This window comes from Leiobunum rupestre, chromosome 4, assembly GCF_980474605.1.
Source record: "Leiobunum rupestre chromosome 4, qqLeiRupe1.1.hap1, whole genome shotgun sequence".
NCBI lineage: Eukaryota > Metazoa > Arthropoda > Arachnida > Opiliones > Sclerosomatidae > Leiobunum > Leiobunum rupestre.
Genome location: NC_143387.1, coordinates 36,803,099 through 36,820,604, shown reverse-complemented (window position 1 = coordinate 36,820,604; position 17,506 = coordinate 36,803,099). Strand labels below are relative to the sequence as shown.

The following is a 17,506-nucleotide window of genomic DNA, read 5'->3' as shown; positions in this document are numbered from 1 at the left end:
TTATTTAGTGATACAGAGGAAACCGCCTTATACAAACCAAAATAATCTTGCAAGATAATAACTGAGATAAAGAACGAAGGAAAAACGCAATTTAAAAAAAAATATTAGAAAACGTCAAATATTGCAATCAATAAAATTACTAAATAGGATAAAACACATTTTAGCCTTCCCCTAAAATAAGCCAATAAATTTCTTAAACGATATATCAAAGATTTATTTTTGTTATAAATTATGAGTTGTTCATTTCCGTGTGGGAGATGAACGATTTTAACAAGAAATTCGTAGTTGAAAAGTCTACTTTTGGGAAATCCGGAGCAAACCTTGGCAAAGTTTCCAAAATTTGGAAATCATGCATGTTATTCATTATTAAAACTAGTAGATGGTCGTCTTGGGAAGCTAGAATCAAGTGTCCGTCTTCAAACAGGCGACAACTAGACAAGAAGGAACCCCTGACTACGCCAATCCAGTCCCCATTTTTGTCCTCCTTCAGGTTGCTAATTCTGTCCCAAACGTCGCAGACCTCGGGGCAATCGAAAAGATACGCGACAATTCCGGAAAACAGGCTTTTGTCGATATTGAAAGAGTCCATTAGAAACAAGTGTTCGTTCTTGTTGTAATTTAAAAAGAGCCTACTTTCGAAACAATTTTTACCGATTTCGTAACTATCTATGGTATGATATCCCATAAAATCGTTGTGTTTAACGCAAAGAATGGCAGAGGTGGGGAAAGTATAATTAACCGTCAGGACAAATACGGCGTCCTTGTTGGAGGACATGGCGATCACCTCGTTATCGGTCGCCTTGAAATAGAACAATTGCACGAGAGACGGTTTGGGCTTCCAGTAATAATAGTCGCAAACTACGATGACCTCCTTTTTGCCTCTTTTGAAGGTCGACTTTCCGGCAATCAGCAATCTGTTATTTTGACAACAGGCGACGAATCCCGTCGAAAAACGTAACAGATGGGAAGCGCTTCTGTAAGTAATGCTAAAATCACTCAAGGCTATCACGTAAAAGCCACAATCGTGTAGTAAAACCAGATCGTCTTGAACTTGAACGCATTGCGCGATTTTAGCCTCTAGATTGAAAGTGTTTCTGACCCAAGAAGCAGCGCCCGTTCTGTAGATTCGAATGTCGCATTCCAGCGTTATTGGATTTTGATTGAATGAGCATAAGCGATATTCGAAATCCGGAACCTGGTCTTTAAACCTTTTGTTGTCATACAAATTTACGATGCGAGAAATAGTTTTTTCCTGGTCTACCAACTCGATTTCAGCGCATAGCCCTTTGATTCGGGTAAGAATATACTCGAACACATCCGTCGGAACGTTTTCGTAATAGACAAATGAGAACAGGAACGGCGAGATTTTAATACGGCGTTCGGGGAATTTCCGTATCCACGCCACAATGAACAGCAGCCAATTAATTTGTTTGGCAACATTCCATCGCGAGTCGGAGGTCGTTAGGTCGACGAGCGTAATGAATAAAGATTCGGGGAGTTCAAATAATATTTCTTTACAATTTTCGGATCTCAGAACACTTTTTCTGAAACTAGGCACGAGAGTAGAGTTGAAGCTCTCCAGACCCATCTTCAAACTTAGCTCGTAGAACATGGTCAAGTAATTCACGCATTGCTTTGGTTCAAATTGGCAAACTTTGTTAGGCTCCCAAAGTTTTTGAATATGTTGGTGGCACTCTAAACGTAACGAGTCCATACAAAACATGTCGGCACTGATGTAGACGTTGTTGATGTTGTCTAAAGTTACGTCGAGTTTTCTGCCGTACGCGAAATCCAAAATGACTTGGAAGCCATTCTCGGGGACGTCTTTTAGGATTATGTCTCTGACCGTCGCTTCTTGGAAGTTTCCGGAAAACATGGCGGTAAAATAGGAACTTTTGGCTTTCAAAACGCTCTTGTGGGCGGGAAATCGGCGAGATTCCACTTGGAGAACAACGTCGCAACAGCAGCCATTCCGTTGGTCTTCCGACAAATTGTTTAGTAACTCATCGGCGAATTTCCAAGCTTCAACTTTGTCTCTCGTGAAAAACCTTCCATCGGAATCCTTCAAGTGACGTACTGAGTTTCGGAGCACGAAATTGACAGTCACTTCCGCGCCGTTGCTATCGTACAGTTTCCTTTTCGAGCTCGGACAGTCTGTCGCTACAGAGTTGCCATCACTCGGTTCGGCTTGAACCTCTTCTTCTTGAGCGGTCACGTTGTCACTACCCTCAAGGGAACATTTTTCGTCCATTAACATCCACGAAAAAAAGCTTTTCCAATCTGAAATAAAATTTCGGGAACTTAAAGCGTCGTCAAGGAATTACCACACTATATCAAACCGATTTAAACGTAACAATTTTGGGGCCAGCTACGAAGCGAGAAAACCCGACCGTTATAGGTGAAAATACGAACGAAAACTGGTTACATGGAAGGAACTTTAATTCGTCAATAAAATGGTTATATAGGCAATTGCTATGGTATCACAATGTATAATGTTTAAAGGACGATTCTGTAACCGTAAAAATAGCTAAATGAACAAAGATGCGTTAAAGTACTGATTGGTAACAATGAAAATAATATGAGGAGAAATCGACATTTTGTTTTGAACCGACTACTATCGTTAGGATATTATACAAAACCGGATTTTATGAAAAAAACTAAGCGAGCAATGATTCTACGAAACGTATCACTTCCGCATTGTCGAAGTTACTTAGAGCAAATGGAGCCTTGCATTACAAGAACAATGTATCTAAACTTTTGTACATTAATACTGTAAATAGACTAGATCAAAAAGGTTCGTTAACAAAATCTTTTTGTAACTCAAAAATATATTTAAATGAAACGGGGCAATATTTGTCAGTTCAGCACCGGATGAAAACGGAAGATCGCTTCAGATCCACGGTTTGGAAGTTTGCGGTTCCGTCAATCTTCGGAAGCATGCCTAAGATTCGAAAATCGTGGAGATTCTTCATGAAGAAAAGAACAACATAATCTTCCTGTAACACGGCGATGAGGTGGCCCTCGGCGCTGGCGTAGTTTGAACACATGTAACCTTCGACGAGTCCGATGGAATCTTTAAATTCTTCTTTCTTCCACATCTTGTCCAGTTGATCGCAGAGACAATCGGCGTTCCCGTAGTTACCTAAACAAAGACTGATTCCGTGCAAAAAAAGTTTCTTCGGAGTAGTGAAAGGCTCAATTAGAAACAAACGCTCGTTTTTGGTTAAATGGAAAAAGATTTTGTCGGGGTTGTGCAATTTATTTTGAAAATGTCCGTATCCGCTGAACAAGTGGTAAGAGATCTTTCCATTTGAGAAGACGCAAACAGTTCCTTTGCCAGTAGTTCTGTCGTAACTGATCCCGGAATTGAGCGTCAAAACGTATATAGAATCGGATGTCGCCGACATTGAAGAAATATAGGAATGTTTGAGACTGAATTTTACGACGTCGACAAGGCACGGTTTATCGTATTTGAACTCTTGCACGGTAATCACCTTTTCATTGCGTTTGGGTTTGTGCACGGCGGCGACCAGTATTTGGTTACCTTTATTGCAGGCGACGAATTTACCATCGTCAAAATCTTCAAACAGTTTCTTCACGTCTTTCTTATCAATTTCAAAGGTATCCGTGTGAATAACGTAGCAAGTAGTGGCGTTGAGGAGAATGATTTTGTCGTCAATTTTAACGCTTTGTTCAATCTTGGAATCCAATTTAAACTCGAACGATTCCCAACGTTGGGAATCTCTGTGACACGTTTGAACAGTCGCCCAAAGCCTTTTAGGATCTTGATCAAACACGAGAACATTCCACTTCTGGCGATCGTGGACAGCCAATTCTTTCATACGCGCGAGCCCTTCGACGAAAGGACCTTTTCCTTCCGGAAGGGCGTTATTAAACAAGTTCAACATGGTGTCCTCGAAAAATTCGCAATTTTCCAAGGGAAGAAATTCAAATTTAATCGACGACAGTATATTGGTCACTTGGCGTAGTCTTTCGGCAGGATCGTACTTGACCCATTTGACGCATAAATTCAGGGCATTTATTTCACTAGCCACGTCCCACTTTTTAGGGCTTGCAATTACTTTAGAGAAATACTCCTGACTCAGTTCCATAATTACGCTTTCGTAAGTATCAGGATGGTTAAGGTACGTCTTAAAATCCGGAATGACTTTTTCGTGAAACATTTCCATCTCCATTTTCCCGCTAGCTTGGTGGACTTTCATCATGACGGCTGCGAGACCAGGTGAGGGCGTGTTATCAACCATCAACGACCGGCACCACTTTTCTTCCAGCTGCCTACGACATTCTTCCATAAGAGGGTCCATTAGAAACATTTCGGCGGCGGCGTACAAATCTTCGATTATATCGATATCTATCTCGAATTCCCGGCAGTAAACGTACTCCAACACCAGCTCGAATACCTCTTTCGCGACACCGCCGATATTAATCATTTTCTCCACACTCTCGCAAAAGGAGCTGCTGAACATTGCTTCGAAATAGGAACTGGCCGCCTTCAAAACTCCCCTGTGAGCGGGAAACTCGTGGCCTCCGACTATTAAAACAACGTCGCAGAAAATTCCGTTTTTACGATCGTCCATTATTTTCTTTAGAGTTTCGTCGCAACGATTTAGGCGGCACAGATTTTTAACATCTTCGACACCCTTTTCCACTTTTCGTCTCTTCGCCGTCTGTTGGGTGGTGCCGCTTTCATTCTCGGCAGCCTCAAAATTACCCAAGATCTCGAAGAATTGCATTAGAGGGTTTCCGAAACCCATGGGCACCAAAAATGGATCATGGACGACATCTTCGTCTTCAGACTCTTCATCTTCGTCAATACTGTAGTTCTCATTAAAGTCACTGGCGTCACTGTCAATGTCCTCGTAATCCGACGTGTTATTTGAGGATTTATTTCCAGGTTCAATATCTGCAATTTAGGTGCTCAGAATAAATATGGAGAAAACAACAATGCCGAAAAAAAGTAACGTTACACTGAAAATAAAGGCGCACGAACAAAAATTCACTAACAATGAATATAGTACGTTTTTATCATTTAAATGTACGATATTTCATGAAAAAATAGAAGATGGTAGAAACGCATATTTTTAAATGTCACGTTAGGACGATATAAACTATAATTAAAATTTCCAAGAAATATTTTTTTTTTTAAGTTTTGATTCTAGTTTTGGCAACAACTTACGGAATTTAAGCTCTCGTAAGGACTAGAAGCGAATCGAAGCCGGCAGATCATCCGATATTTTCGAGGTGTAAAAAATTCGATTGGTTCGGTCGATTTTTTAAATTTATACAAATGAGTCACAATCATCAATAAAAAATATTTCATCATTATCAGCGTAACGACGACAATCTCGGTGGTACCCTCGTTCAACTTGGAACGATGAAGACCAATGAACGAACCAGTGGTCATGGCGCGATTTTGATCGTACAACTACGGATTCTGAGCCAACACCTAAAACGTATGGGACGAAACAGCGAGAGCCATGGCGTGGTTTAAAGATTAAACGTTACTGGACGGAAAGCTGAAAAGATGCACCAAGATCGGTTTCCTTCTTAACCTTCCTTCCAGCGATGATGATCTGCCTGTTCAGGCGCCAAGACGACGCAATCCGTACGATTTCTTACAAACGAGCAGACAATTCTAGCACACAATGTAAAATCTATAGTGGTGAAATAAGACTAATTTATCGTTAACTTCCACGCTTCCCGTAATGGTCATGTCGAGACAACCTTCATGGCTTCAAACCTAGGAGCAACAAACACAACGAGAACGCAGCTAGCCTTTAAACACGCTAACGCAGTGTTGCGTACAAATTTCATTGGACGAACGTTTTACGGGCGGGCGGGGGAGACAATTTCCGAATTTCCCCCTTCTGACGGCAGCAGGCGCTAAAGCATCTAGCCAATGAAAAATGTACGCAAGAAAATGCACGACTTTTGACGGGTTGCGTCCTCCTTGTGTGGAGTGCTGTGTTTGTTGCTCCAAGCTTCAAAAAACGTGACGTCGCATTTCAACAATGCCGGGACAATGCTATGCCATAATCTACATATATGTAATAGATAAAATAAAATAAAGTAGTGTTTTTCATAGGGTCCCCTTTCCCCAATGTTAACAAACGCGGTATTTCATGAAAAAAAACAAGATTGTAGAAATGCTATTTTTAATGAAAATGTTAAGGCGATAGAACTTTACAAACTTGAAACATCTCGTTAGTGAAAATTTTTAAGAAACAATTTTTAAGAAAACGTTGGTATTTGGTAAGTCAATCTCCGGCGCGGTCGATTCGAACTTGGGCAACAACCTGTGGAATTTAAACTCTCGTAAAGACTTGAGGGAAAACAAAGCGAAGTTCGTTCCTTGCGCGACCAAAAGCAGATGAGAGTGACCCGATTCGTCCGAAGACATTTTGCAATTGGCGATTAAATTGCCTTTCACCGATCCGATCCATTCACCGGGAACATTTTCGGTTTCATTTTTGGGCAGTTCATCCGATATTTTTGAAGCGGAAAAAGCTCTGTTGGTTTGTTTCGATTTATCTAATTTTATACAAATACCCGAGAATAAAGAGTCATATTGATCGATAAGAAATATTTTCTCATTCTCAACGTAACGAAGAAAAACTCGGTGGTACAAATACTTTCCCTCGTTCAACTTGGAATGTTGAAGACCAATGAAGGGATAAGTGGTCATGGCCCGATTTTGATTGACTAAGAGGGCCCCCGTCGTACAGCTGCCCCTTTGCTTCAGATCCCGGACCAACACGTAAAACGAATTTCCCGAAATGGTCAGAGCCATGGCGTGCTTGCACGAATAAAGGTTACTGCATGGAAAGCTGAAGAGATGCACCAAGACCGGTTTGCTTTTCCAGTAGTGAAGGGCGTTGACGGTGATGCCCAGGTCCTCTCCATTCTTCGTCTTTCTTCCGGCGATGATGATCTGCCGGTTCTGGGCGCAAGCCACGTAGCCGCTAAATCGACGCAATCCGTACGATTTCTTACGAACGGGTTTTTGATCGAGCACTTTCAAGGAGACAATGTAAAAAGTGTCGCGATGAAATAAGACTAGCTGATCATTCACCTCCACGCTTTCCATAATGACCACGTCGAGATTGAAAGTTTTGCGCAGCCACCTTTCCTCGCCACTTTCGCTCGCTTGAAACAACCTGACGTCGCACTCCAAAGTGTGCGGATTCTGACTGAAGAGACATATTTTGACCTTGACTTTCGAGTCCCGCGATTCCGCTTCGTGGTTAGCCTTGACCTTTCGAACGGTTGCGGCAAATTCCTCTTTGCTTTCGCCGCTAGAATGCTCATCAAAAAGTTGCGCGATGTCGTTAACGAACGTATCGAGCGCGTCCGGCTCGACCAACTCCAGCTTCAGAAGTTGAAACATCTCTTTGGCGTGCGCCAGTCTTTCGTTGGGCTCCTTTCGCAACCATTCGGTTAGAAAGGTCACTTTCTCGGTTTCTTTGGTAGAGTCCCACTTGAAATACTGGCTGACCAACGGAAACAAAATGTTCGGAGACATCATCAACAGGATATCCTTCCTGTCGCTTTTCTTTTCAACTTCCGCCTTTATGTCCGTCAACACTTGGCCGCTAAATTCCGTCAATTTCATATTCTCGGCGTACAGAAGGACTTTGGTACACTCTTCGATAAATTTTCGAGGTTCCCCTTCGAGCAACTCCGACGCGTTCCACTGTTCTCGCAGCAGCCTTTTACACTCTTCGACAAGGTCGTCCATACACAACATTTCAGCCGCCAAGAACGTTTGGAAGACTTCGTCTTGCGTCAGTGAAAGATCTCGCCCGTACGCGAAGTCGATGATAAATTGAAATATTTCTTCGCTCACGTTGCCGATGGTGATTTCTTGCTCAGAGCTCTCGTTGAACTTCCCGCTGAACATGGCCTCGAAGTACGAGCCTAGAGCTTTTAAAATTCCCTTGTGGGCCGGGAAACGCCGCCCCTCTATCACAAATACGACGTCGCAAAAGACTCCCTCCAACTGATCCGCGGAGAGTTTGGACAAAATCTTGTTGCAATGTCGCGATTTCCGCAGCTCTTTTTCGGATGGCGCTTCTCGTTTGACGCTGTTCTTCGCGCCGGTAATGCCATTGTCCGAGCTGAGTTCTTTGAAAAACATCGCGCGCCGATCAAGTTCGTCCATTAGGAGTAAATCTTCGAGGTCCATCTCCGACCCGTAACCTTCGTAATCTACGTTCAAAATAAATTAATGGAATGTCGATGCGCGCTGCTTAATTGGTGAAAAAAGTTGCCGGTTTTCTCGCGGGCGCGTAACATTAATATTACCCAACAATTCAGTCGTTCAACGTAGAGCGACAATTAAAAACAGACACTAAATGAAAAGTGCTATTCAGTGAAAATTGTTGCCAATGTTTGTAATTTCGCGATAATAAATCATAAAATTTGTAAAACCTTGGTCGAAATAGGTCAAATGGTGACCGCTTTAAGACAAAAAGGATAATTTTCTGCTCGCAAACAGCGGGAAAACTTCAAAACTCTGCCACCGCTACCTTCCCGCGGGAAAATAGATCTGTCGCAAGTATTTAACCGAAAATTTTAGACGGCTCGCACCAAAAAAAACCAGCAACTTTTCCCGTCCATCATCGCCATTCATCACCATCGTAGTCGTCTCCGTCATCGTAATCGTCGTAATCATCGTCGAAATCATTATACAAATGGTAATCCTCGTCATCTTCCGAATCGCTATCAACGCCGAAAAAAAATGTCTTGCTATCAGACTTTTTCTCTTCCTTTTCCTCTTCGAACAACCAACCAGTGTTTGAATGTTTGTGATCGCTAGTTGCACCTAAAAATTAATTCATTCCAGTATAGGTATGAATAAGTAAGTAATTTAGGAGGGCGGTGTGTCGCAAAAGTTATTTTTTAGTGTTACGTAATTTGTGAACAACACCAATGAAGAAGTTAAAAGTTCCTTCTCTTGTCCAGACTCCATACCCTATATGGGAGCAAGAGGAAGTGGGCCACGCTACTATAATAGGCCCTTATTAAAAGGTGGGTAAAAATGGCGACCCTCCCAGCAAAATTTAAATTTATGTGTAAGACCAATAAGAAACTGCTATTTCGTTACACGACGTCTGAAACGCAGACGATTTTAAACCGAAAACACGAAACTACGCGAGACAGGAAATTCGTTTTCATATAAATTCAAATATTGCTGCGAGGGTCGACATTTTTACCCACCTTTTAATAAAGGCCTATAGGCGTAATTGGGCAGGGGGGGCGGGCTACCGATCTAATTTTTGATAGCAACCAAAAGAGGGCGTAACGGTAGCTTTTATTTGAGAATAGATTTTCAAATGGAATATCGAGTCATCGACACATTGTCGATGATTGAGTAATTTCAAATTTGATATCCAATTTTTTTTTTAATTTAGCCCTTGTTAAATTTTTTAGTACATTTAAGTAGTTATCGTATGAATAAACAATAAAATTGGTTGGGGCTACTTCTGCATAAAATTACAAGATAAAAATTGATAAAACAACGGTTTTTTATTTTGCACAGTTTTTTTTTTAAATTGTGAAAAACAAAAATAGTTTTACCAATTTTTTTACTTTTAGTTCGCGTATGGATTAAATTTCATAGTTATCGTATGGATTAAATTCATAGTTATCGTACGGATATATTCATAGTTATCATACGCATATATTCATAGTTATCGTATGGATAAATTCATAGTTATTGTATGTGTATGTATGATAAATATGGTGTAAGAAAAAGCTCAAGGAAAGATCAATTACAGGCTGTACTTTGGGGCCATGAAAGCTTCGTATATTTTGATATAAATTGAAAAGAAAATATGGTATCGAACAAAATAAGCAAACATTCTGCAGTGCCAATACAAACAGAGTGCACTTACGCAACCCGAAAAAAATTGTACCATCTTAACTTTGAATCTAAATATACCGCTTTAATGTCGTTAGAACTATTAGCATTCTCAATATAAAAAATATTTTAAAGTTTCACCCTAAAACAATTGTTTCCTTGCCACTTAGCGGTTCTGGACTAAAAATACTCTATAAATTTCTCTGAATAAGCTATTTTTCAAAACAATTTAAGAACTCTATTATGCTTTACTAACCGTATCATTCCAGTATCAATTAAGGCACATCAAGAGCTTCAATTTATTCTTATTTAAGTTGTTTATTACATTAAACCAACAGCTAAATTGTTTTTCTTGCTTGAAAGTTTCCTAAAAACTATTTATGTCTAATTCAAAATTTGGTATAAACAAATACCTTTAAATTTCTGATAATATATTGAACATTGTAAACCATTAACCATAGCTTTGGGGAATTTTTAAATCTCATGACTAGAAAGAATGTAAATCCTTCCCTTTCTTAAAATAAACACTTCTGACAACTATTTTTCCAATAGAATTGGTTTCTTTCAGCAAATACCACCAGTTTTTAAATTACCTTCTGCAGTTTTCTTTCCTAAATCAACAGGACTATCCAAATCCACAACGTTTTCCATCACTGGCAAACTTCCCGAATCCACATTCTTTTCCTGATCCGCTTTGTTTTCCGCACCTCCATCCTGATTTCCGCTACTGGCACTACTCATTTTTGTAGTGTTTAACCTAAAAGGCAAGAAATTATCAATATACGAAGTTGTATACCCAGTAGAGAAGTAAACCAGTATTAATAACATTTTTTACAGGCTCAACAAAAGAGGGGGGAAGCCGGTACAAATTACTAGGGCCCATTGTTGAACAAACAAGGTATACTTCTCCCAGGTTTCTCTCCAAAAGAGCATACCTTTCTCCAGTAGTAACTTTTCTCTTGGGGCCCGGAATTATAATTTACCGGAGATCAGGCCTGCTCTCGGTGGCCCTGATCTTTTAAGAAACCAACGACTAATATTAATAATTAAGTATGGCAATCAACTTGTAAAGAATATATCAATAAATTTTGCAAAACGATGTATATATTCCTCGCGTGCTGATTGACATGCATAATTTTGCGGATAGAAGCTCCCATACACTTGCTATAACCAAAGATAATTTAAACTCGAACCCTAGATTGGAATACTGAGAGCTTTCCCATTTACGGGTTTGTTACGAAGTGTTTACCCTTTTCCGGTACGTGACCTCAGAAAAATCGGGCTCCATCGGTTGCTGTAAGGCGCAAACCATGGAGCGAATTTTTTCTGAGTTCCGGCGGGAAGGGGGTAAACGCTATCGGCAACGCACGAGAGAGTGATTTCGAATCTAGGGTACGAGTTTAAATTATCTTTGCTATAACCTTAAACATCTCAGACCACAGATGGAAATTTACAATTTAGGATCAATTTGGGATACAGTTCCGAAGGTAAATCTAGTAAATATTAATTATTTCATTCATCACGGATAAGGAAGATCCACTTCATTGAGTGCCAGCAAAGTTTTTACATTTGGCATTCGCTCGTTTAAACCACTTGAGGCCCTATCTATATTGTTATATTTAAACAAGCGCTGAAAATAGAGCTCCTGAAAATTAGGGCCCATGTAAATAATACTACTACTTTTGCCTGCCAAAATTACCAAATAGAAATTGTTTATTACCTACTAAGTTAACAAAAACAAATTATCTCAACTAGTAATTAAATGTTTAGGCTCAATAAAAATACCAATATACAAAGTATATGCTTTTAAATTAAAGGTTTCTTGCTGAGTGACTTGCAGTGGTGCGATTTCAAAATTCAATTTCACATGATAATACCACTACATTTGATGGCAAAAAAATCAGATAAATATGTAGTGGTAGTTTCAAACGATTGTCACTTTACTAGGTATTTTTCATTTCGGTAATATTTTTCTACTAAATGACTTCTCACCGAAATACTTACACTATCCACGAAACAGTTGAACTTGAAACTATAAAATGCAGAGCCCAAAATTAAACAAGGGTCTTCAAAGACTAAAGGCTACAAAAACTTTTAAATAGGAATGGCTTGCTCCAAATTTAGCTCGTGAACGTCGTCTGCAAAATTGCCATACTTGATACTTCATTCACGATTGCCAGTCTCATATAAAGCTTATTACCCAGAAATGGTCCACAAAATATCGCTGTTGCTAAAGAATCCGGACCCGTGACCACACCTGTCACGATCATAGATATATGAAACGTATATAAAGGTCTAGATAAAATTTTTCAAAAGGAGTTAATACGGAGGTGACAGCTAGCAGAAACGCGTAATTTCTGCAGGCTATCCTTATAAGACGCTATCTATCGGTAAGAAAGCTCGTGCTACTGCCGCGAGAGCCCTTGTCTCCTGCTTAAAAATTATGCTAAAAGCCACCAACAGATGGTGTCTAAAGACTACGGCCTGCGGAAAGGTCAAGCACTTAGTACTAAAATGATAAGAGAGCTCGCGCTCTTGGTCACGTACCTTCCTCGGTGTCTGCTAGGTGTCAATTCCGTATTTTATCATATTCCTAGCTTAGACGCCCCGAAATTTATCTAGACCTTTATATACATTTCTTATATCTATGGTCACGATTTACTGTTCTGTTAGGTTAAAACATGGTTGAAAGACCAAAAAGTATTCGCGACCGAAAACTGTCGCTACGCTCCCTTTGGTTCGTCCTTGAAACCTAGATAGGTAGTGGCTAAAGCAGACGCTATTAGTTTTGCCTCATCGTTATTCGTAAATGGGGATTCATTTAATAATGATACTTGCATTTTAGTATAATTTTTGCATCGTTTGCTTATGTTTTGATGTTTATTTACAAAAATAAACGTTCTTATTACTTTTTGATTTGTCGGTAGCAGACAAAATTAACATAATCAGAATTGAGTACTTTAGTTTTAGTGACCTTCAAAATAAAGTATATGGAATAAATTGATTAGAAAGTTAAAAAAATTCCGGACCTTTTTGGTTTTAACATGTTGCGGCGGGAATGAAGGGAAAATTGGAAAAATTAATTTTTAAAGTGCGACCGAAAGCTATTGCTCCTAATTATAGCTATAGGGAAAATACACTATTGGAGCAGTGTTGCCAATGTTTGACGAGTGAAAATCCCACAGTCCAGTTCCAAAATTTCAAGCCAAACCCCCTACACGTTTTTAGCCACGCCCCCTCCCAAATCTCAGCGGAAAACATGCCATATATTTTCAAGTTTCGTAGGCCAGCGCGGGAAAAAAATTAAATAAAAATTACTAATAATTTTTATAAAAAAATATATAGGAAATGTTTTGTTAAGTCATTTTACTATCTTCTTTGATTGAAACGTACGCTTAAATGAGCAGTATTTTTAAAATTGCAAGAGATTTAATATTATGGTTATTGTGATTATAGAAGTCTGATATTTCCGGTTTATGAATTTCTGGAAATAGTGCTTTTTCAAAAATACAGGCCAAAAATCCCACCAAATCAATGATTTTCACTTAAAAATCCCTTTATCCCACACATTGGCAACACTGTATTGGAGTGCACCGACTTGAAATTTCAGATTTGTTTCGCGAAACCACGACTCCCGAACACGCCCTCTACAGTTAATTCTTGGTGTATTTGGGTTTGATTATGAAATACATGTGAGCGTAACATACAGCTTTATCGTTTCTTTTAATTTCAAGTGCTCTGCTGAGGTTTTTTTGCTAGTATTTTTGGAGCAATTCAATTCCAAATACAGTCATATTCAGAAAATTAATAGAAAAAGAACCGAAATAATAAAAATAGGTGAAACAAATTCTTTAAATTTAAACTTTTTATTAAATTGAAATATTTCTTTAAAAGTTCTTTAAATTGAGCCATATATAGAAGCCCCATTGATAGAACCTTTAAGGGAATTCCAAGTGACTGCAGTGCAATAAAAGAACGCTTAGCGTTTGATATCCGTGATACAATGACCTAGCGCGATCTTCTTGGAAATTTTACGCGTGACTGGATCACCGGCAGATTTGTATTGAATTTGTATATGTTCAGGATCTTGAACATATTAACTAACGTCGTAAGTCTAAGACCACATAAGGCTAGGCTGCCGTGCAAAGCACAAAAGCATTAACGACCAAAACCAAAATATGGAGAAAACCCGCGAAATTCAAACTTTCTTTGCCTTAAGATCTTGGATTTTTCAACTCAAATTATATTCTGGTACTAAACAATTTACAAGCCAAACTATATTTCAGAAATATCATTAAAACCATGTCTTAAAACGCGAAAAAAATGCGTTTTGATTTGACTTTTAAAGAAAATAAACACATTAATGCGGTTTTGGTTTGAAAATTATGCAAAAACCTAAAATAATGCGTTTTCCAACAAGTCATTTCTCTAAGAACAAAAATTGTAAGTTCGAAAATTAGTTCAAAAATGAATGTTTTATTTACCTTCCAAACAATTTCTCCATTTTGGAACAGGGAGGTTTACATTTTAAATGTCTCAGGTACAAAGTATGAGTGTATATACATAATATTATGGTACAATATTACACTTAAATGAAATAAAATGATAGAAAAAAACAGTTAAAACAACCAAAATATTATTTACATTATATACATATATGAAAAAGGAAGCACAACGTATTTGAATGGATCTATTTTGGAAGGCTTAGATTGCCCCAAATTTATCCAAAACATCCGTGTGACGACTGGCAGTTGGTAGCGCGCCTGTCCTCGCTAAGAAGAACGATCATTCTGAGAAAATGTTCGAGTGATGGGAGAGGTACCACTCCAAACTATTATGGGAGGCCACCTCCCTCTTCCAAAAGGAGTCCAACGCACATTCTTGAATTGGTTTAGCCAAACAGATAAGTGGTGCGTGTTACCCACTTTGCACGAAGACCCATCATATGAACATATTGATAGACACTGTACGCCACCCGAGTGCTATCCATGTAGCGAAGTCGTCCGAGATACCGGAGTTTACTCTTCGCTTCCCTTTCTTGTAAGGTTGACCATACCCAACGCTAATTTTCCAACTTCATTATGATCCCACGCCGTCAGGATGTCTGGGGAGAAGCGGCGGACTTCTTTGCCGTAGGCTAAGCTAGGGCCGGAAATTGACTTCCAAAGGGTTCGAGTACCTGTATACGTGTTGTAGGAGTGAGCTCCCTGGTGTTTGTCGGCTCCTATTCAAGTCGCGGTGCGTCTTCGCACTTTATCTTCATGGTTCCGGAGATATTGGTCTTCTCTAATATTGTTATTCGCAAGTAGTCTGTTGTTTCCTTTCCCGGTACATTTTGGCCCTTAACGGGTTGGAGTGCACAATAACTGGTAGCCGAGGGGTCGGAAACTTTGTCTAAAATCGCAAAATCTTTTAACTCTCTCTATGGTAAATTAACATTGAAATCCCAAAATCACTTCCAAAGGTAATGATAAAATCGCCAAAATCTCTACGAAATCCCGAAATCCCGTACAAAATAATGGCAAGTGTCCGACCCTCACTGTAGCTTTACCACGGAGTCGGAGTCCGGCTCTTCTAACCCATAAAGGCGGTGGTGCACTGGGAGATGATAGCTCTGATCAAAAGGTCCTATCTCCACCTCCGACTTCGGTCAGGTATGGGCTGTAAACTGAGTTTGGGCTCAGGCTAACCGAGAGGATCCTGGCAAACTGGTTGCCTCGGGGGATTGGGTAGTCTGCTGTGGGGCGGCGGGTCTCCGTATGAGGCGCAGTGGTCCTATTTCCCGGCCTTTTGGAGCACATCGGGAAATCGGGTGCCAGCTGTGCCGGGTTATGTGGACCACTGTGTGCCCGTCGTTCTCCTTTAGGAGCTCTTTCTGAAGGGTATGGCTCTCTACCTACGTAGTTAGGGTGTCAGCTAGAGTTGCTATATCATCCACTCTCTATCCCACAACTGTGCGCGTAGTAGAAGCTGGTCGCCCCATTGCTGCGTCTTTTGTCGGGATGAGTGAAGAAGGGTGCTACTACCCATGCTGGATTTGTCACCTGCCCGGGCTTGTGGACGCTGTCGTAGGGCATTCTGATGAAAGACCACCGGTGTAGTAGGTTGCTTTGCACTTGGAGCATCCGGTATATAAATTCTGACCACATGCCGGTACATTGTTTCACACTTTGGAGCGTTAAATTCAAGACCATAGTCGAGAGCGTACTGCCCGCATATGTTCAGAAGATCTGGCAGTTTATTGGGGGATTCGGCAGCGGTAAATATGTCGTCCACGAAAAAAGAGAGTGGGAATTGTCACGTCAATCTTTGAGTACGTCGAATGACGGAGGTAGAAATCGAGTTCAGAAGAGCGGAGTGTGACATGACCAATTCCCGGATGGTTGACTGATCAAACCTACTCTGTCCTTCAAGGGAGGTAGTTTTTCTCGTTTACGATCGCGGAATCTTGAGTTACCAAAACCAATTACTCGCTCCGACACCGGTATCCCGTATTTTGACATCAGTTTCCCGATTTAGTTCCATAATTTTAGAGCTGACTAATTTCTTGACTGTAATCTTTTTCTAGATAGGTTCCCCATAGATACCCAGAAGGGTCAAGGCCGCCCTAAGCGGCTTGCCTTGCACAGTGTTTCGAAAAGCCCAAAATGCGGCAGAAATTAAAAAATTACCAGACACATATAATACTTACATATTTATAACCAGGAAGTAAACAGGAGTAACGCAGCACCAAGATTTTAATGCTGCGCCCCCTAGCGACGAAGTTAGCTTCCCCATAGGAACACAGGGTTAACGTTGGTGAAATTCGATAGCCCTTATAGAGTTTAGAGAGTTGACAGAAATTCACCGTCGTAAGTCTTACCATATACTAATAAAATTAAGTTTTAGGGTTGGAAAAGTCCATTTTAGAGCATGTTCACCCGAGATTTCTTCCGAAACACGCAAGTGGATACCCAATATTTTTCGAACGTTTTCTAGTAAACGTTCCATTATATCCATTCTATTAATATTTCCGGTTTCCCTTCGCGACCGTTGAAGAAAGTTGACTTGGAAGTTTTGTAGAATATTACTGTAAATCTAGGCTGAAACCGCCATATTTGGCTATAAATTTCATCAGTGGGTAAAGCAACTTATGCATACCAATTTGGGTAATACGATTTGGCAGATGTCAATTAAATGTAAATATCGTTGGCTGAAAGCCAAAATCGCGTAATATTCTGACCGCTTTTTTGATGAGGTTCTAATCTGTTATCAACGCTATAAATCATTTTTTTATTGCAATATAGTAAAATTGCATTACACTTCCTGAATTTTTACCTCTCCGAGGGGACAAAGTCCCCTAGGAGGGGTTATACAATCACCTTGTCTGTCTGTCTGTGTGTCTGTCGTGCGAACGCGTTAGCATTATCCGTGCAAAGGTTAATCATTGCGTACGCAGTTTCTCGAAATTGCTGCGTTCGCAGTTTCTCGAAGGATTTGCCAAACCACCGTGTGACGGTGAGCGTTTAATTTGCGATTAGGTTTGGTTTGGATGGTTTTTTTTCGTTAACGCTCACCGTCGCGACGGTTTTAACTCAGTTTGATTGGATATTTCGTTATTGTAATGTTTATGTGTAGGGTGTG

At 40.0% G+C, this 17,506-nt stretch overlaps 1 protein-coding gene across 3 annotated transcripts; it reads right to left on the bottom strand.

Annotated features, from left to right (window-relative positions):
* Nucleotides 1–185: 185 nt before the first annotated feature.
* On the bottom strand, nucleotides 186–12,114 carry LOC149947622 (uncharacterized). 3 transcript variants are annotated; one of them, XM_090171237.1, is made up of 4 exons: nucleotides 11,888–12,020; nucleotides 10,477–10,640; nucleotides 8,657–8,845; nucleotides 6,154–8,229 (listed from the first exon to the last, which is right to left on the bottom strand). In XM_090171237.1, exons 2-4 carry the CDS (start codon nucleotides 10,622–10,624, stop codon nucleotides 6,239–6,241), a joined length of 2,328 nt encoding a protein of 775 aa, XP_090027363.1. In that variant the 5' UTR covers nucleotides 10,625–10,640; nucleotides 11,888–12,020; the 3' UTR covers nucleotides 6,154–6,238. The 3 variants fall into 3 exon arrangements, with proteins under 3 accessions (XP_090027365.1, XP_090027364.1, XP_090027363.1); XM_090171239.1 differs by lacking the exons at nucleotides 6,154–8,229; nucleotides 8,657–8,845 and adding an exon at nucleotides 186–2,280 and having other exon boundaries at nucleotides 11,888–12,114; XM_090171238.1 differs by lacking the exons at nucleotides 6,154–8,229; nucleotides 8,657–8,845 and adding an exon at nucleotides 2,436–4,924 and having other exon boundaries at nucleotides 11,888–12,111.
* Nucleotides 12,115–17,506: the final 5,392 nt, after the last annotated feature.